Consider the following 16,955-nt stretch of genomic DNA (forward strand, 5'->3'; position numbering starts at 1 on the left):
AGCCAAAAATAAATAAATTTATATTAAAAAAAAAAAAGCATCTCAAATCTATCCACTTAGCTCTACTTCCAATCCCTCTATCCAACTTCAAGCCTGCCCTGATCCCTGATCTCATGCCTGGCGTTATTCAATAGGCTCCTGCTTCTTCGCTTGCATTGCTACAATCTATTTTCACTCTGCAGCCAGACTAATCTATTAAAAATAAATCATGTCCTCTCTTGCTTAACACCCTTCGGTAACTTCCCATTGCTGTTAGGATAGAAATCTAAGTAGTTCTTGCTTACATTTCTAACTCTGCCTCATACCATGCTTCCCCTTCAACATATTACTGCCATGCAGGTTGGTTTCCTGGGCCTTCAACAGGCAAAGCCCTCTTCTTCTCCAGAAGCAGACTCTGTACAGGTGTCCTCCCTGCCTTGACTGCTCCGCACCAGCTGTTCACACTGTGGGCTCCTCCTCGTCTTCAGGTCTTAGTTCATGTTTTGATTTCTTAGAGAGGCCTCTCCTGATCCCCCTGTGCCAAATAGTCATTTTAATCTTAATTTTATTATCCTATTTGTTCCTTTTGTAGCACTTATAACAATTTGAAATTAACTTTTGTATATCTATCTCTGTGTATCTATCTATCTATATATCCATCCATCACCTATCTGTCTATCTATCTACCTATCTCAATCATCTTTCTTTCTCTCTACTTTGGGATAAAGGCCCTATGGGGGCAACAGTCTGTCTAATATATTCTCTGCTGCATCTTTCCTTCTTAGAACAGTGTGTGTTACATAGAAGGCTCTCAATAACATGTTAAAATGGAATAAATGGACAACCATATTTGTTTACAGGCAAATGGTGAGTACATGGCAGAGCTGGGATGGGAACCTGGATCTTTCTTGCTTTAAACCCTTATTTATTCATTACAAGATCTCCCTATCAGCCAACCAGGACTCAAGAGTTCTTCTTTCTGGGCTTCCCTGGTGGCGCAGTGGTTAAGAATCCACCTGCCAATGCAGGAGACACAAGTTCGAGCCCTGGCCCTGGAAGATCCCACATGCCGCGGAGCAGCTGGGCCCGTGCGCCACAACTATAGAGCTTGAGCTCTAGAGCCTGCAAGCCACAACTACTGAGCCCACGTGCCACAGCTACTGAAGCCTGCGCGCCTAGAGCCCATGCTCTGCAACAAGAGAAGCCGCGACGGTGAGAAGCCCACACACCACAACGAAGAGTAGCCCCCGCTCACCGCAACTAGAGAAAGCCCGGGCACAGCAATGAAGACCCAACACAGCCAAAAATAAATAAATAAATAAATTTATTAAAAAAAAAAAAAAAAGGAGTTCTTCTCTGAGCAAGACTATTTTATTAAAGCAAGGACTATTTTAGCTAAATATACTGAAGAACTGCAGTAATAATTTGGTTAACTGTGTTTCCTCTATATGATTTAACCTAAATATCACAGGTGCTTTAGTTTTATATTTTATTTGAATTATTTAAATAACTGCCTCAACTCTCATTTTTCTTTTCTATCATTTATTATTCTTTCTGTGTATGAAGAACCATTTCCTTTTAAAAATAATGTTGTCCATACCCTTGTGAACTGGTTAATTTTCTTTCCAACATTTTCTTTTGGGCTGTGTAGATATGACCTAACAGTCACCACAATAATGCTGTTATTTCAAAGGGTAAAGACCTTTTTTTCTTATAAAAAACTGAATGTGAAAAAAAAAAAAAACCTCATATAGTGTGAGAATGCCTGTTTTTCTTGGTCATATTTCATTTCCTTAGCAAGACTATTTTCTTCTGCTTTCCATTGTCAGCAGACAAAAAAGATACAATTAAATCAAGGAAACCTGGCAGAGCCGATTTTGGAAAATAAAGTGAATTCAGTTTCTGATTTGAACAAAGAGCAATTTATTATGTTGGAAAAACACAGCCGTGATGAGATTCAAACTCAATGTGTCTCATGTTAGCTCAGGACACCACTTCAGATCTGCATTTGTGTTTATCTTTGAGAAGGGGCAGTGATTTCACCCCCAAACTTTAAACTCTGAAGAGGACGTAGAGTTGTTTAAGGGTCAGCAAGCAATTAGCACCCAGAACCTTTGAGCGGAGGCTGGGGCCAGATTTGCAGCCTTCTCCAGTCCTGAGCTCTTTGATTCTAGGTACAGATTTCTGTAAACAACTCCAGCCATTCTGTTGGAGCAAATGACGCACTAGGGTTGGTTAGAGGGAATTTTATGAATCAGATGAGTTCTAAAATATATTTAAAATTAAAAATATATTTTAATGAATCTAATAACCATAATAATACCATGTATTTGTATAAAACATTATATCATTTAATATTAACAACCAGCATTGTGAGGTATAATTATCTTCATTCTTTATAGACAGGAAAAGTGCAACTTGAAAAATTAAGGGACATTGAGAGTCACACAGATAGTAAAGTCAGCTGGGACTAGACTAGGACCCTGTTCCTAGTGTCATGCTGGTATTACTAAAAAGGATGAAGAAAACTAGCATCTGTTTTCATAACTTTTTCCTTCACATATTTCTAGATTGTGCCAAACTTTGGACCTGTTTGATGGTATTCTAGCCCCTTCCACATAGAATCTTTTTGTGGAGAAAGGCAGGTAATTAATAATAATAATGATGATGATGATGATAGTAAAAATCAAGGTCCCCATAAATATTACTGCCACTTCATTAAAGTTTTGAATGCATCGTTTCATTTAATCCTCACACAATCTTATAAGGAAGCCACTGTTTGTATTTTCATTTTACAAATGTGGAACTGAGGCTTAGGAGGGTTAAACAACTAGTCCCAAATCACACCACTAGTAAGTGGTGGAAATGATGAGAACCTAGAGTGTCTGATTCCAAAGTGTGTCCACCTAAGCTCTACGCTATAGCACTTCTATCCAGAATAAGGGGGTGGGAGGTGCCTGCCAGGTCACTGGGCCCTGAATTATGACTGGATTAAGTCAGTAATATGATGTCAGCCGATTCAGGTTTCCACATGTGGCCCCTTATGTAACGGACAGAATTAGGCTGGGCATGCTCCTGCCAAAAGGACAGTTGGAGTGAAGCAAAGTAACCTGCTACAGTAAACAGCCCATCTCTGTGGTGTATGTTTACCACGTGTAAATACAGTTTCAGTCAGTTAAAAGTTGTCAGCTGAAATTCTGAAATAACCCTCACAGAATGCTGCTTATCAGGAATGGGTGTTTTATTTTTATTACCTAAGTTTAAACCCTTATAACTTCCAAGTAGTCTAGTTTTGAATATTGCAAAAGAGAACTAAAATTTTAGAAAAATGTAATGTTTTGTTGATTTTTTTTTAGTATATTGATTCTGCTTTGTTAAATGGAAATAAATAAGTAAATCTGCTCTTTAATTTTTCTTATTAAGAGAAAATCATTGAAATTTATTTAAATAAAAATTGAGAAAATATTTAAAGAATATCAGTTTGAAGGGACACCTGATTATCAGCCAGCTAGGGAGTGGGGAGAGCATGGTCCAAATAGCTCAGTCTAGCCCTCTTTACTAAAATCAAAAGGGGGATTTCAGTGGAATTTCAAAGTCACAGAGGTTGAGAGACACTCTCCTTGACTGGGGAGATTATGCTGAGTAGTAGTTTGGTCAGTAAGATGGAGGCTTTTGAAGGATGTTCTGAAGTGTCTGGCTTAGTTTAGAACTAATGCAGGGTGGAAATTTCTGGAAGAATATACATGAAAGTATTAACATCAGTTACACTTAGGGAGTGAGAATGGAGAGTGTGGGAGAGTGGTCAGAGGATATTTCCTGTCCACTATGTTTTTGTCCAACTAAAATTTTTTTCCATGAGGATATATTTTGTAATAAAAATAAACAAAACAAAACGAGACATAGCAACATAAAGACTTGATGCAGGGAACGTCTAGGAATGGGCATAGGTTTTCAAGCAGGAAAATGACATAGTCAGATATATAATTTTGGCAGCTGGTTTCAGATTATAAGAGTCAGTATGGAGAGGGCAGAATAAGGAGGTCAGTTGTTAGAATAAACTTGGAATAAGATGTTGAGTAATGACTTCTAAGCCAACTATAATTTGGAGGCAATATTCTAAAGCCCACATGTGGAGGTTCCACATTTTCTTCACATCAGAGTGGTTAAAATAAAATGATTCAAAGTAATCATAATTTAAAATTTGATATGCTTGCACTAGAGGGAGTTACATTTTTATCAAGAGCTTAAATCTCTGTCAGTATAACAATCCTTAAGTAAACATATCCTCAGAGTAAAAGTAGGAGATAGATGTATGAAAAAAATATATAAAGGATATATTACAAATGAATATAAAAAATGAATAAGAGCAGCACATGACTCATTAACTTTTTTTTTCCCTGTGAATCAGGCAGGCTCGATAGTGGCAGCTCTGTTTTTTTACTTTCTGTCATTATAAGCATTCGTTTACTAAACTAACAGCATTTCATCAAGCAAGACTAATTCCTGAGAGCATTACCTTAGCCCATTAGCTTCCAGACAGTCATTAATTCCTATGACATGTCTTGGGATGAGATCATTATTATTATCATTATTGTTTTTATCAATTAAGTTCATTTTCAGAAAAAGTATCTATGTAGTTTTAACAGTGGGTATTTTGTTTCTGAAACATGTTTTTATAGTATCTTTGTGATAGTGATTTCTTGCTTTACCCATGTGTTTCCATAGATCTTTTGGCTACCACTGAAGCTAGTTTAAATTCCTTATATTTAATTCTCATAATCTAACAAAAAATCGGAAACAGGTTTGCAAAAGTATCCTGATAGGATATTTGGGTTTCTCTGTATTTTTCTTTATTGGTACTTCTGAAGTAATCTCTAAAGGTGATCATGTGCCTGACTTCAGAAGTGTGGGACAGGATTTCACAAAGGCTCTGAATTTGGCATTTCTTGTTTACAAGAATTGTTGCCACTGATGAATATGGTGGTTGTTTAGTCACAGTTCTGTGGAAGGGAAGGCCCTGCTTGACTATAATGGAAAGAGCAGATGTCACCGTAACAGTGGCAAACATCAAAGTGATGGCTTGGGTTGGCAGACAGTAGTCTGTCCATTACCACTTTCCAACACTTCTAGAATTAGAGACAGAAAGAAAACTCATAAAACAACTGTGAAAAGTATAAACAACCAAGAAAGGTAAAGGAAAATGAGATGAAATATGGTGCTTAAAAATTCCAGGCTGCCCAATAAAAGTAGGAACTGATGTTACAGACCCCATGGACCATGATGGGGAACACAAATGGTTTGGGGAGTCAGTGAAAAACGGTTCTGACATGTTTGGATGCCAAAGATTTTTAAAGTTGATCTCTTTTGGCCTGGTAAGATTTTATGCATTTTTGTCGTTCCAGCCCAGAGGTCTAAGGATTAGTGGACGTTTCTGCCAGCCTGGAACTCGTGTGGTGGAAAAAAAATGTACCCATGTGACAGTGAAAGAGTGAACACATAGAGACAAAAGGCTTCTTTTTAAGAAAAGGATAAAAATTAATTATCATTGTAATCTGGGACCAGTGCTTCAAAATAATGTTAAATTAGTAGTTTACTTAAATTAAAAATTTCCATTTATGTATCCTAAATATGGCCATTTTCACCTCAGAGTTCCTTCCTTAATGCTAACTAGTTTTTGTGGAATGCTTCACCAGGTAGGGTTTAACTGCCCAGGAGAGTGGGACTTGAGCCCTATTCTAAATTGAGTTACATGGAGAACTAGCTCTTCATTAAAAAAATAATAAAGGATTAGGAGCTATTTGGATGATTGATGCTACTTTTATATGGAAATAATGAACTAATTAATTCCTATCAGTTTTTTAAAAAAACCTATACTTTTAGTGATAATAAGGAAAACACAATCATCAGAATAGCTCAGAAGCATGCAATGGAGAAAAGGGTGAAGACAGAAGTACCTTCTGTTTCCAGCATTAGTTAAATATTTGTCTTGATGCCAACACAGTACTGGTTGGATGACAGGATAGTACGTTCTATTAATGATGGGCTTTTCATTATCGTAGATATGCTTTTGCAATTTTCCTAGATTTCTGCTCCAGGGTCACATGGTAAGTCAATAGTAGTTATAAACCTCTCAGCATTGCGATCAATACCTTTGGCTGACGTAATCTAGACCTCTGGTGTAATTTACAACAAAGGACAGTTTGGGCGAGCCTCTATTTTATTACTTTCAATTCACCAACTGAAATATTTCACTGGTTTATGACTGAAGTTATTTCCAAGTTTTGATAGATAGGGAATTGAGATAGTCCCGAAGAAAAATGTCAGGTATGAAGAGGAAAAACACTTTATGGAATTAAAAGCAATAAGCATTTCTCCCTTTGGGGCATAATGTCTGCATACCTTTCTCCTGAAATTGTCTAAAGCACCACAAGAGTGCATCCTACGTGTCTGCATAGTCAGCTATGTATGTCTAGTCATCCAGATGGATTATAATATTAACGAAGTATTCCTTATCTTCCAAACACACTCCATATAACATATAACACCATATAACAATACTGTACTTAGTCTACTTTTCCTGAGTTTGAATAATCATTAACCACCCATTTGAGCAAAGCAAGGAACAGTAATACTCTCTAGACATGAATACTGAGAATTGCGATTCCTGTCCTTGTGCCTTCCTGCAACTTTCCTATAATTTAGACAGGTTGTTTTTTTCCATGTCTGTTGTGAATTCTAGGTCTGAAGGTTAAACAAGAAAAAAGGAAACTAGCCATTGGAGAAGTGATTAAAGGAATAATAGAGAGTTTGGAGAAACAAGAAGGGATAGAGGTAGTCTTTGGGTGATTGGCACAAAGAGGAAAGGTGCCACCATCTTGTCATTGTTTTGTCATGCTTCTCAGCCCCCACCTGTACTGCCGTATCAATATTCAAGGACGAGGTAGAATCACAGCTTTATTTCCACTGTATAAAGCTGGTATGACATGATGGATGGGGTAAGAATTTGTATTTAAACATCTATAAGGTTCCTTTCAGGCTTAATTTCCCTTTCATCAACTGCAGGCTACATTTACATGGGCTTTTACTGAGGATAATAATAATATCACAATTATTGAGCAACTATGGTATCCAGGTGACTTTACACAGTATTTTTTAGTCCTTATACAACTTTGTGCAGTAAGTAGGACTAACCTACATGACAAAGAAACTTAGGTTGAGAGAGGTTCAGTATTTTGCTCAAGATAAATCAGAGCTTGATCTATTTGCTTTACTAAGAAGCTTCACTTGGTATGTTTAAACTGTGATAACTGCCTTGATTTCAAACTATTTTACAAAGCTATAGTAACCAAAACAGTATGGTATTGGCATAAACCTGACACATAGATCAATGGAACAGAACAGAAATCCCAGAAATAAACCCACGCGTATATGGGTGGTTAATTTTCAACAGAGGCACCAAGGATATACATGGAGAAAGGATAGTCTTTTCAATCAGTGGTGCTGGGAAAACTGGACAGGCACATACAAAAGAATGAAACTGAACCATTATGTTATGCCATTCACAGAAATCAACCCAAAATGGATTAAAGACTTGAATGTAAGACCTGAAAACATAAAACTCCTAGAGGAAAACATAGGTAGTAAGCTCCTTGACATAAGTCTTGGTAATAATTTTTTGAGTCTGGCACCAAAAGCAAAGGCACCAAAAGCAAAAATAAAAGTGGGACTATATAAAATTTAAAAGCTTCTGCACAGCAAAGGAAACCACCAACAAAAGGGAAAGTCAAACTACTGAATAGGAGAAAATACCTGCAAATCATATATCTGATAATGAGTTATATCCAAAATATACAAAGAACTCATACAACTCAGCAGCAAAATAACAATCTAATTAAAAAGTAGACAGATCTGAATATACATTTTTCCAAAGAAGACATATAGATGGTCAACAGGTACATGAAAAGATGCTCAACATCACCAATCATTAGAGAAATGCAAATCAAAACCACAATGACGTGTCAGCTCACACCTGTTAGGATGGCTATTTTCAAAAAGACAAGGGGAAGAAAAAGGCAAGAGAAAACAAATAATGGTGAGGATGTGGAGAAAAAGGAACCCTTGTTCCCTACTGGGAATGTAAATTGGTGCAAACATTATGGAAAACAGTATGGGGGTTCCTCAAAAAATTAAAAAATAGAACTACCATACAATCCAGCTATTCCACTTTTGGACATTTATCCGGAGAAAATGAAAATTCTAACTCAAAAAGATATATGCACTCCCATGTTAGCATTATTTACAACAGCCAAGACATGGAAACAATCTAAGTGTCCACTGGTGGATGAATGGATAAAGAAAATTATATGTATACATTTAATTCAGCCATAAAAAAGAAGGAAATCTTGCCATTTGCTACAACATGGATGGACCTCAATGACATTATGCTAAGTAAAATAAGTCAGACAAAGAAAGACATATGATCTCACTTATATGTGGACTCTAAAAAAAAAACCCAAAAAATCCCAAAACCAAACCACAAAAAAAACCCCACAAAAAGAGCTCATAGATACAGAAAACAGATTGGTGGTAGCCAAAGGGGAGGAGGGGGTGAGAGAAATAGGTCAAGGGGTCAAAGCTACAAACTTCCAATTATAAACTGTGAAGCCTCTTCAAGATGGTTTACAGATCTAAGAAAATGCACAGTTCTAATATTCACTAACTGTGTAATATTGTTTGTCTCTTCAATTAAATTCCTTGGGTTGGGAGAGACTGTTTATTTGTAAATCCCCATTACCTAGTACAATGCCTGACATATGTAGATGCTCACTAAGTATTAGTGGAATTAAATTAAATACTAATTAATTTCTTTTACATAATGTTAACTTGCTTCCTGAACTAAATTGGGTAAATTAACAGTGCAAGACATCAGCAATTAAACATTTAATGTGCTTGTACAGGTTTTGTATCCCTTCACCATATTTCTTTAAGGATGCAATCTCCTGTGTAGGTCAGAGAGAGCAAAAATATAATTGATGCCTACACTGTGGAGTGAAAAATCCTGTGGTAATTAAAAATACAGAGCATCAAGCAAAAGTTTGCAAAGGGATATCTTTTTATCCCTCTCTCCATAGAAAGATTCCCTTCCACCCTCCATGTCAGTGATTCACCAAACATCATGGGAGCTACCTAGGTAACTCTGTATCTGTGGTGGCTTAAAGTGATTGAAGACAAGAAAATCCTGTTTCAGTAGAGCATTGTTTGACGACATGCTAAAAAAGTGACAGACACTTGGGATATAAAGAGGACAAGTTCTTGTCCTTCTGGGCATAGGGTCTGATTGAACTTCCTATGGAAATGCATCTCTTGGAGGGGAGGGAGTTTGACTGGGTACAGGCATTAAATTCTCTTTCACTAAAGAATCAGCCCCCACTATACTTTGTAGGCACTAGTTTAGACTCGGACCTTTTTTTTAAAAAAAAAATCAGACTGCCCCAAAGCTTAGATGACTGAAATTTCACCTTTGAATCCCTTTACTGTTACAAGAATATTCATGGATATAACCTGAAGGTAGTTGCTCTAGTCCCTGGGGGCACCTGAAGAGTTGGAACCCGTGTAGATGAAAAGAGTAGTATTAAGGGGGTAAGAAGGTCTCTCTTCTCCAACACCCAACTAGGTATCTCTGTGCCAACTGTGGGGTTGCAGCTCCATTGTCATGTCTTCTGGTCCAAGGATGCACCTTGCTGGAGAAGAGGATCAAGCTGAAGTAGGGGCCAGGTGCTCTAGCAGTTGAAAGGTTGTCAGGGAAATGTTAGGTAATTCAGCAGCGCAGGGGAAACCACCCTTAGAGAGACAGACTTCCTGAGATTCAAGGATGCAAATTCTTTTAGATGTCTATGAATTAACTTCACTAAGACTCTCATAAATGGATGAGTTGGTACAGTCAGGTGAAATCAATCTTAGGCTTCCTCTGTCATTATGTAAATGGAGTAGGTAATCAGGCATGACTAGCAAAAACCAACTCAGTATATAAGATGATACATCACTTTAATTGTACGATTTATCAGAACAACAACTATTAACATACAAAGTACCATTCAGCTCAACTGCAGGTATAGGCAGTGACAAGTAACTAATTCTTCGAAGAATCACTTAACTCCCACAATCTGTCCAGACACATTAACCTAAGGACATGTTTATAAATAGCAAACATGATTTTCACATTGTAGCTTTCTCAAGCATATATACAGGTGTGCAGTCTTGTTGATGGGTTGATTTACATAAGCGCTATTCTCGATGTATTCATTCTCTTGACATCGGTGGAGACAGTTATTTCTTTCTGCAGAGTGGATTTTTTCTTCCTCATCCATCATTTACAATATTCTGTGAATCAGTATTACTCTTTACACTTCTGAAATAGTGATATTTGAATTGGAGTATCTCTGCAGTACAATTCCTTGTGTCTTCTGGTAAGTTCCACCATTGTCAAAGAGCTTTTGGTTGTAATCACTCTCTCTCGCAACAAGAGCCCAACTCTATGCTATTGGGTTTTAGCATAACACACCCTCTTTATAGCTTGCTGTGTTAACCCTTGGCTTCAAGTCCTGATGATGTAATGAGGGTGGGGTGTACTGGCAGTCAGTACATTTCCTTATCACTATTTACAGTCATTTAAAACCATGCTGTTATTAATCCAAGTCCGACATACCTTTTCTGAAATGTTCACAGTGCAGTATTTTTGTGGCCTAACAAAAGTTTTTTTACATCATTAAAAATAAACCTTTTTATAAAAATATAATACTTTAAATGTTTACATCGACAAAACCAGTTAGAGTATACTGTGCCACATGCATTATACAGTAGTAAGCACAAAATCCCACAGAACAAAACATCACAGAAGTCCTGACCAGAGTAACTGTTCATCCAGGTGAAATGGCCAGAACTTTCAGTTGCCTTTTTTTTTTTTCCCCTAAAATATACTTTGCTTAACACAAAACATGTCCTAATGCAAAACTGGACTCCTCCTGATTTTATTGTCTCCAATTGCTTGTGGGGTGGAAGGCTGCCACCTGAGAAAGAGGCTAATATTTCCAGTCCATCGATTCTTTCTCGGCTCTACTTATGAGCCATGATTGGAACCAATAAAGTTTTAGTCGGATGTATTTTGCTTTAAAAACATGCTGAGTTACCTTTAAAAACATTTATCATCACAAATTACTTGTTTCATTTTCAGAGTCATCATTAAAAAAAACAAAAAAACAAAAAAACAGACAAAACTTGTAAATGTCCACATCCAGGTCAGAAAGGTATCATTCTCAAACAGTTGATTTTTAAATGACAAATATTTCACTGTGACTAAGCTATTTTATGAAAATCTTAACGTTGTCTATGTACATATGTAAATATTCCTACTAATTTATAAACACATTTCACGTCCTGCTGTTTTGAAATGTTGACCGTGTTGTCTATGGATACTTCTCCAATAAAAGGAATGTGTAGACAAAAATTTAAAAGGGAATGTTTACCTAATGGGCAAATGACAACACCAGTAATAAAAAAAAATGTGTTGTTCATACAACACATAAAAGTTATTTGAAATACTTTAATTCTAAATGAGTGGCCTGGTCCCAGGGCTGCCATGTCTGTCCTGGACATTACCACTTCTTTTGAATTTTCTGTGATCAAGAAGCCCTCAAAATGCATTGCTTCAGTTCCCCATATGAAATCAGGTGGGATCCTGATTTTTAAAAATTTCAACCCAGCTTTCAGGTTTTGGCCTGAATGTGACAGGAGCGTCATCACAGTTGCAGGATTGCTGTTGGTCACTGGCCTGTGGGACCAAGCTTCTGGCTCTGATGCTTTGTCAGATGAGAAAGTCCGTAGAATCCAGTCATTTTAAATAACAATATAAGGTCCTATAATAGTGCAATTTTGGCAAAAGCAAATAATACCTGGTGGCCTTTCAGTGGCCAGGCAGTGAAAAAAATATTGGACAAAGTGTGGACTGTTGTTTGGACAGTTCAGTGATGCTTGTCAGAAGGGGGCTGCTGGTACAGGTGCCTCCATCCATCATGTGTCCCCCTCGCCATCAACATTATCTTGTGATGACAACAGAGAAGGATATGGAGCGACACATTTGACATTCACGTATGTAGCGTTCACGTGGACATAGTGCTCCCCAATGAAAGTAGAGAATATCGCTGATATCCTGGAGACCAGTTCAGAAAAGGATGGGCGCAGTTCAGCTTTAGGGTGCCAGCATTTCAGCATCACTTCATACCTGTTTCAGAAAGGAAACAGTGCTGTGAGGACTCTGAAGGCAAGTATTTCTGTAAAAGTAAAGAACATAAGAGCTACAGAAGATCCTGTTGGAATTCTTACTTACAAGGGATCTGGGCAGTATTCAGGTTGTAGGAGCCTTCTGCCTTGCAACAAATATACTGTGATATCAAAGGTGTTGACATCAGGATAAGGTGGTGCTCCTCTTGTCATCAGTTCCCAGAGGAGCACGCCAAAGGACCACTGGTCAAACAAGGGAAGGGAGAATCCAGGTGAGGGAAGGGTGACCACACAAATATGAAAGGTGATCAGCAGGTCTTCATAACTAAACTTGGTTTAGTGTATTCAATACTATTGCTGTTTTGGGCAAAATCTTCCTTAAAGGCAATCAGTAAGCTACATAATTATGACTTGTTTAAACCAGAATTGGATAAAGTTTAGATTACAAGTAAATGTAAAGTTTTCAAAGTCCACATGATGATTAACATTTCATCAGTAGTTTGTAGAGTGCATTTTCCAAGTTCTCTCTTACAGGGTCAAAGCATTAAAATGTTTCTATCCTTCTTTTTTATAGTAGCTTCACTACAATTTTAGATTATTAGTAAAAAAAAAAGAAGACAAGGCTTCCAAAATTTAAATGTGTGGGATTTCCAAATGAATGTAAATACTCCTTAAGAAATGTAACTTATCTAAAAGTTAATGTTAAAAGAGAAGGTCTAAGTCAGTAAAAGTAAAAATCCATATTAAAAATCAGAAGTAATAAAACTGCTAGGCATCAAGGCTCTCAACCGAAAATGAATTTCAATAAAATATATTTTGAAGATGTTAAAGGAGGAAATTAATATAAAACAGCTGTAACAGTACTTTACAGGATGATCACAAGGACACAGAGAGGTTGACTGATTTGCTAAAAATTCCCCAATAAATCTGAATTCACACAGGGATAAACATTTAAGAGTTCTTGACTCTTGGGTCTTGCTTGGTCTACTAAACTTCACTAAGTATGCAATTTCTTGATTTAGAGCACTCTCCTTGGAATAGATCAGGTCATACATATTATCTCGCCCTGGACATGTGCCAAGGTGAGAATGACACAATGAGAGTAAGTCAGCCTGTGTGGGTCACCGAGGACCCAGGAAATCAGTTCTCCCCTAGCAACACTTCCAGGACACTCACAGACCAAGAAGCACATGGGGGCAGGAATGAGGCACTGAGAAAAAGAAGCTCGGAGGGCAAAGAGACTACAGATCAGACATGCAGAGCAGGAAAACGTAACATTGAGAAGCAAGTGTAGCTCGTAATACTCAGCAAGAAGGAGAATAAAGCTTGTGTTTCTGAAAGAAAGAAACCAGGTAGACACTGTGGTTGCCGGTACAAATCTCCATTAATGACTTTTTCCCTTTGCCCGAGTGCGAGAACCCTTTAAGGTCACTGACTTCCTTGATCCAAATAGAGAAAACAAACTCCTTCCCAGGTGGGCACTAGATAACTTTGCCCTTCAAAGTCAAAGTTTTCAATGCCTAAAAATCTTATGAGTCACTTCTGACAACTTCATTGTGTTAACCTTCAAGTTTCAGAATTTGCATTAGAATTTAAATCAATTTAACAAGTATCTACTGACCCTTGATGATGCACAAGTAGGTCACTGTTCAAGTTACTGGATAGGCCCCAAGGCTGATTTAACAGGGTTAAGAGTATTATGCAATTAACTGTCACGTAGAACAATAAGATCTAATAATTGTGATACAGAGCAATTATAGAAAAGAGGTACAAATGTTGTGAAAAGGCAAAGGGATAAGAGTGGGGTACTGAGAAAGGCTTTAGGAAGAAAGTGACAGTATAGCGGGTCTTGAGGAACAGGGAGAATATGTTAAATAGATACGTGTATCGTAAGGGCAGAAAGAGTGTTCTGGATGGAGGGAGTGGGCCCAGGGGTAAGAGTAGTCGTGTGTTTTTTTGAACCATAAGGACAACAGGTCACTCTGCTTGATGTGTGGAGTAGATGAAGGGACGACGGATAGATAAGGTTGAAAGGGGACCATGTCTTTGAATGTTGAACGTGGGTTAAACTGAAATCGATGGGATGTGACTGGGGTCGAGCTCCAGGAGATTGCATCTGTAAACACTCTGCTTTAGACAAATAGGGGAAGCCCATCCACAATATGGAGACCAGTTAGGAGGTTTCTGAACAGGAGTGGGTGAGGGCTGCTACTGCTTACTGGCAACACAGAACCTTATGAGACTGAACTCCTGAATTAGAGTGGTGGGAAAGAGTACGTGTCATCAAATGACACATGGTTGGGTGTCATGCCCTTTAAAAAAAAAAGATTGTCTTAATTAATCTTTATAATAACCCTGTAATGTAATCAGTTTTGTAGATGTTTTAAGGATGAAGAAACCAAAGTTCTAAGAGGCTGATAACTTGTGTGTGATCAGGTTTCCCTAACCAACAGCCTAAGCTATAGGATGTCTGGAGGCAAACTTGCAAAAAAGGGGAAAGAGTTGGATAAGTTTATAAGGAATGATAGGGCTTGGACAATAACTGGGTATCAGAGGAGTGTTGGAGGAATCAGTGGACAGAAGAGGTGAGAGGGAGGCAGTTTCCACGAACAGTCTGCGTTCCAAACTTCCCATAACAGCTTGGACTGCCAGGCTGGTGGGGGGAGGGGCAGTGAAGGAGGAGAATGATGCTGACCAAGAAGAGAGAGGCTGATGGGGGCCGGGAGAGGGAGGGGGAGAGAGAGACAAAGGCAGAGGGTGGTGTACAATACCTGTGCGTTAAGAAAGATGGAGACAACATTGTAAAGCAACTATACTCCAATAAAAATTAATCAAAAAAGAGGAAAAAAAAAAGAATGATGGAAACAAGTCAGTTTAAGCTTCAAGACAGGAGAGCGCTGCCGTTCTTGCTTATTGTGTGAACGGTCAAGTCTTTCTGAATATCTGAGCACCAGCAGTGAGCTCACCTGAAGAATCTCTGCCTCACTTTATCAAAGGTGATGCTCAAAGCAGTTATTAGAGGTGAGAGATTGTTATAAGCTATAAAAAGTGATAGAAAGGCACACTGCCGAGGCAATCAAGGAATAGACACGGCCAAATTTGAGCATTCGAGAGTAGGTAAATTGAGATACAACACAATTTATAAAAAAGCACAATTGATTAAACAAATGGATAAATTGAGTCATTTGTTGAGACGTGGATGGATCTAGAGACTGTCATACAGACTGAAGTAAGTCAGAAAGAGAAAAACAAATATCGTATATTAACGCATGTATGTGGAACCTAGAAAAATGGTACAGATGAACCGGTTTGCAGGGCAGAAGTTGAGACACAGGTGTAGAGAACAAACGTAGGGACACCAAAGGGGGAAAACCGCGGTGGGGTGGGGATGGTGGTGTGCTGAATTGGGCGATTGGGATTGACATGTATACACTGATGTGCATAAAATTGATGACTGATTAAAAAAAAAAAGGATAAATTGATAAAATTTAATAACTGGTAAATTGATAACATTTTCAATAAAATTTAAAACTTCTGCTCTTTGAAAGATACCATTAAAAAAATGAAAAGGCAAGCCAAAGACTAGAAAAATATATTGGTAAAAACACATATCTGATAACATGTACCTGTATCCAGAATATATAAAGAACTCTCAATTCAACAGTAAAATAACAAACAACCCAATTTAAAAAACACCAGAAAATAAATTCTGAAACTTAAAAAATGAGGAAAAGACCTGAGTAGACGTTTCACAAAAGGTAAAATAAGGATGGCAAATAAGCACGTGAAGAGATGTTTAACATCATTAGTTATTTGGGAAATACAGATTAAAAAGAAAATTAGACACCACTACAATCTATTAGAATGGCTAAAATCCCACAAACTGAAAATGGCAAATGCTGGTGAGGATGCTGAACAACTAGAACTCTTATATATTATTGTTAGGGATACAAAATGATCCTCGCACTGTGGAACAGTTGGCAGCTTCTCATAAAGTTAAACATACACTTAACTTACAACCCAGTAATCTTACTTCTAGATATCTACTCAAAAAAAAATAAAAATTATGTTCACACGAAAACCTTTAAGTAAATGTTACAGCAGTTATAATTACGTATAAGCAATTGCCTAAAACAGCAAAGAACTCAAACGTCCTTCAAGCAGTGAATGGATAAACACAACGTGGGACATCTGCACAATGGAATACTACTTAGGAATAAAAAGGAGTGAATTATTCTGCTATGGAAAAGAGTATTCAAAAAATAAAAAATAAAATTACCATATGATCCAGCAAGCCTACTTCTGGGTATATATATTCAGAGGAAATTAAATCAGTATCTAGAAAAGGTATTTGCACACCCATGTTCATAGCAACATTATTCATAGTAGCCAAGAGACAGAAGCAATCTAAATGTCCATTGACAGATAAATGGATGAAGAAAATGTGGTATATACATACAATGGAGTATTATTTAGCCTTAAAAAAGGAAATCCTGTCATATGCTACAACATGGATGAACCTTGAGGACGTTATACTAAGTGAAATAAACCAGTTACAAAAACACAAATACTATATGATTTCACTTATAATGAGGTATCTAAAGTAGTCAAACTGTTAGAAACAGAAAGTAGAATGGTGGTTGCCAGAGAGGCTGGGGGGAGGGGGAAATGGGGAGTTGTTCAGTGGATACAGAGATTCA

The 16,955-nt window shown here is 37.5% G+C and overlaps 1 protein-coding gene across 2 annotated transcripts in view; it reads right to left on the reverse strand.

The window, feature by feature from the left end:
• Positions 1–10,004: 10,004 nt before the first annotated feature.
• The window catches only part of MET (MET proto-oncogene, receptor tyrosine kinase), a 120,148-nt gene continuing 113,197 nt past the window's right edge, over positions 10,005–16,955 (reverse strand). For both annotated transcript variants that reach the window (XM_007195120.2, XM_007195118.3), the window contains 2 exons: positions 12,362–12,498; positions 10,005–12,256 (listed from right to left, as the gene is read on the reverse strand). In XM_007195120.2, the coding sequence (XP_007195182.1) occupies positions 12,046–12,256; positions 12,362–12,498 (348 nt within the window). In that variant the 3' untranslated portion in view covers positions 10,005–12,045. The remainder of the gene's footprint in view (positions 12,257–12,361; positions 12,499–16,955) is intronic.

This window comes from Balaenoptera acutorostrata, chromosome 7, assembly GCF_949987535.1.
Source record: "Balaenoptera acutorostrata chromosome 7, mBalAcu1.1, whole genome shotgun sequence".
NCBI classification, from domain to species: domain Eukaryota; kingdom Metazoa; phylum Chordata; class Mammalia; order Artiodactyla; family Balaenopteridae; genus Balaenoptera; species Balaenoptera acutorostrata.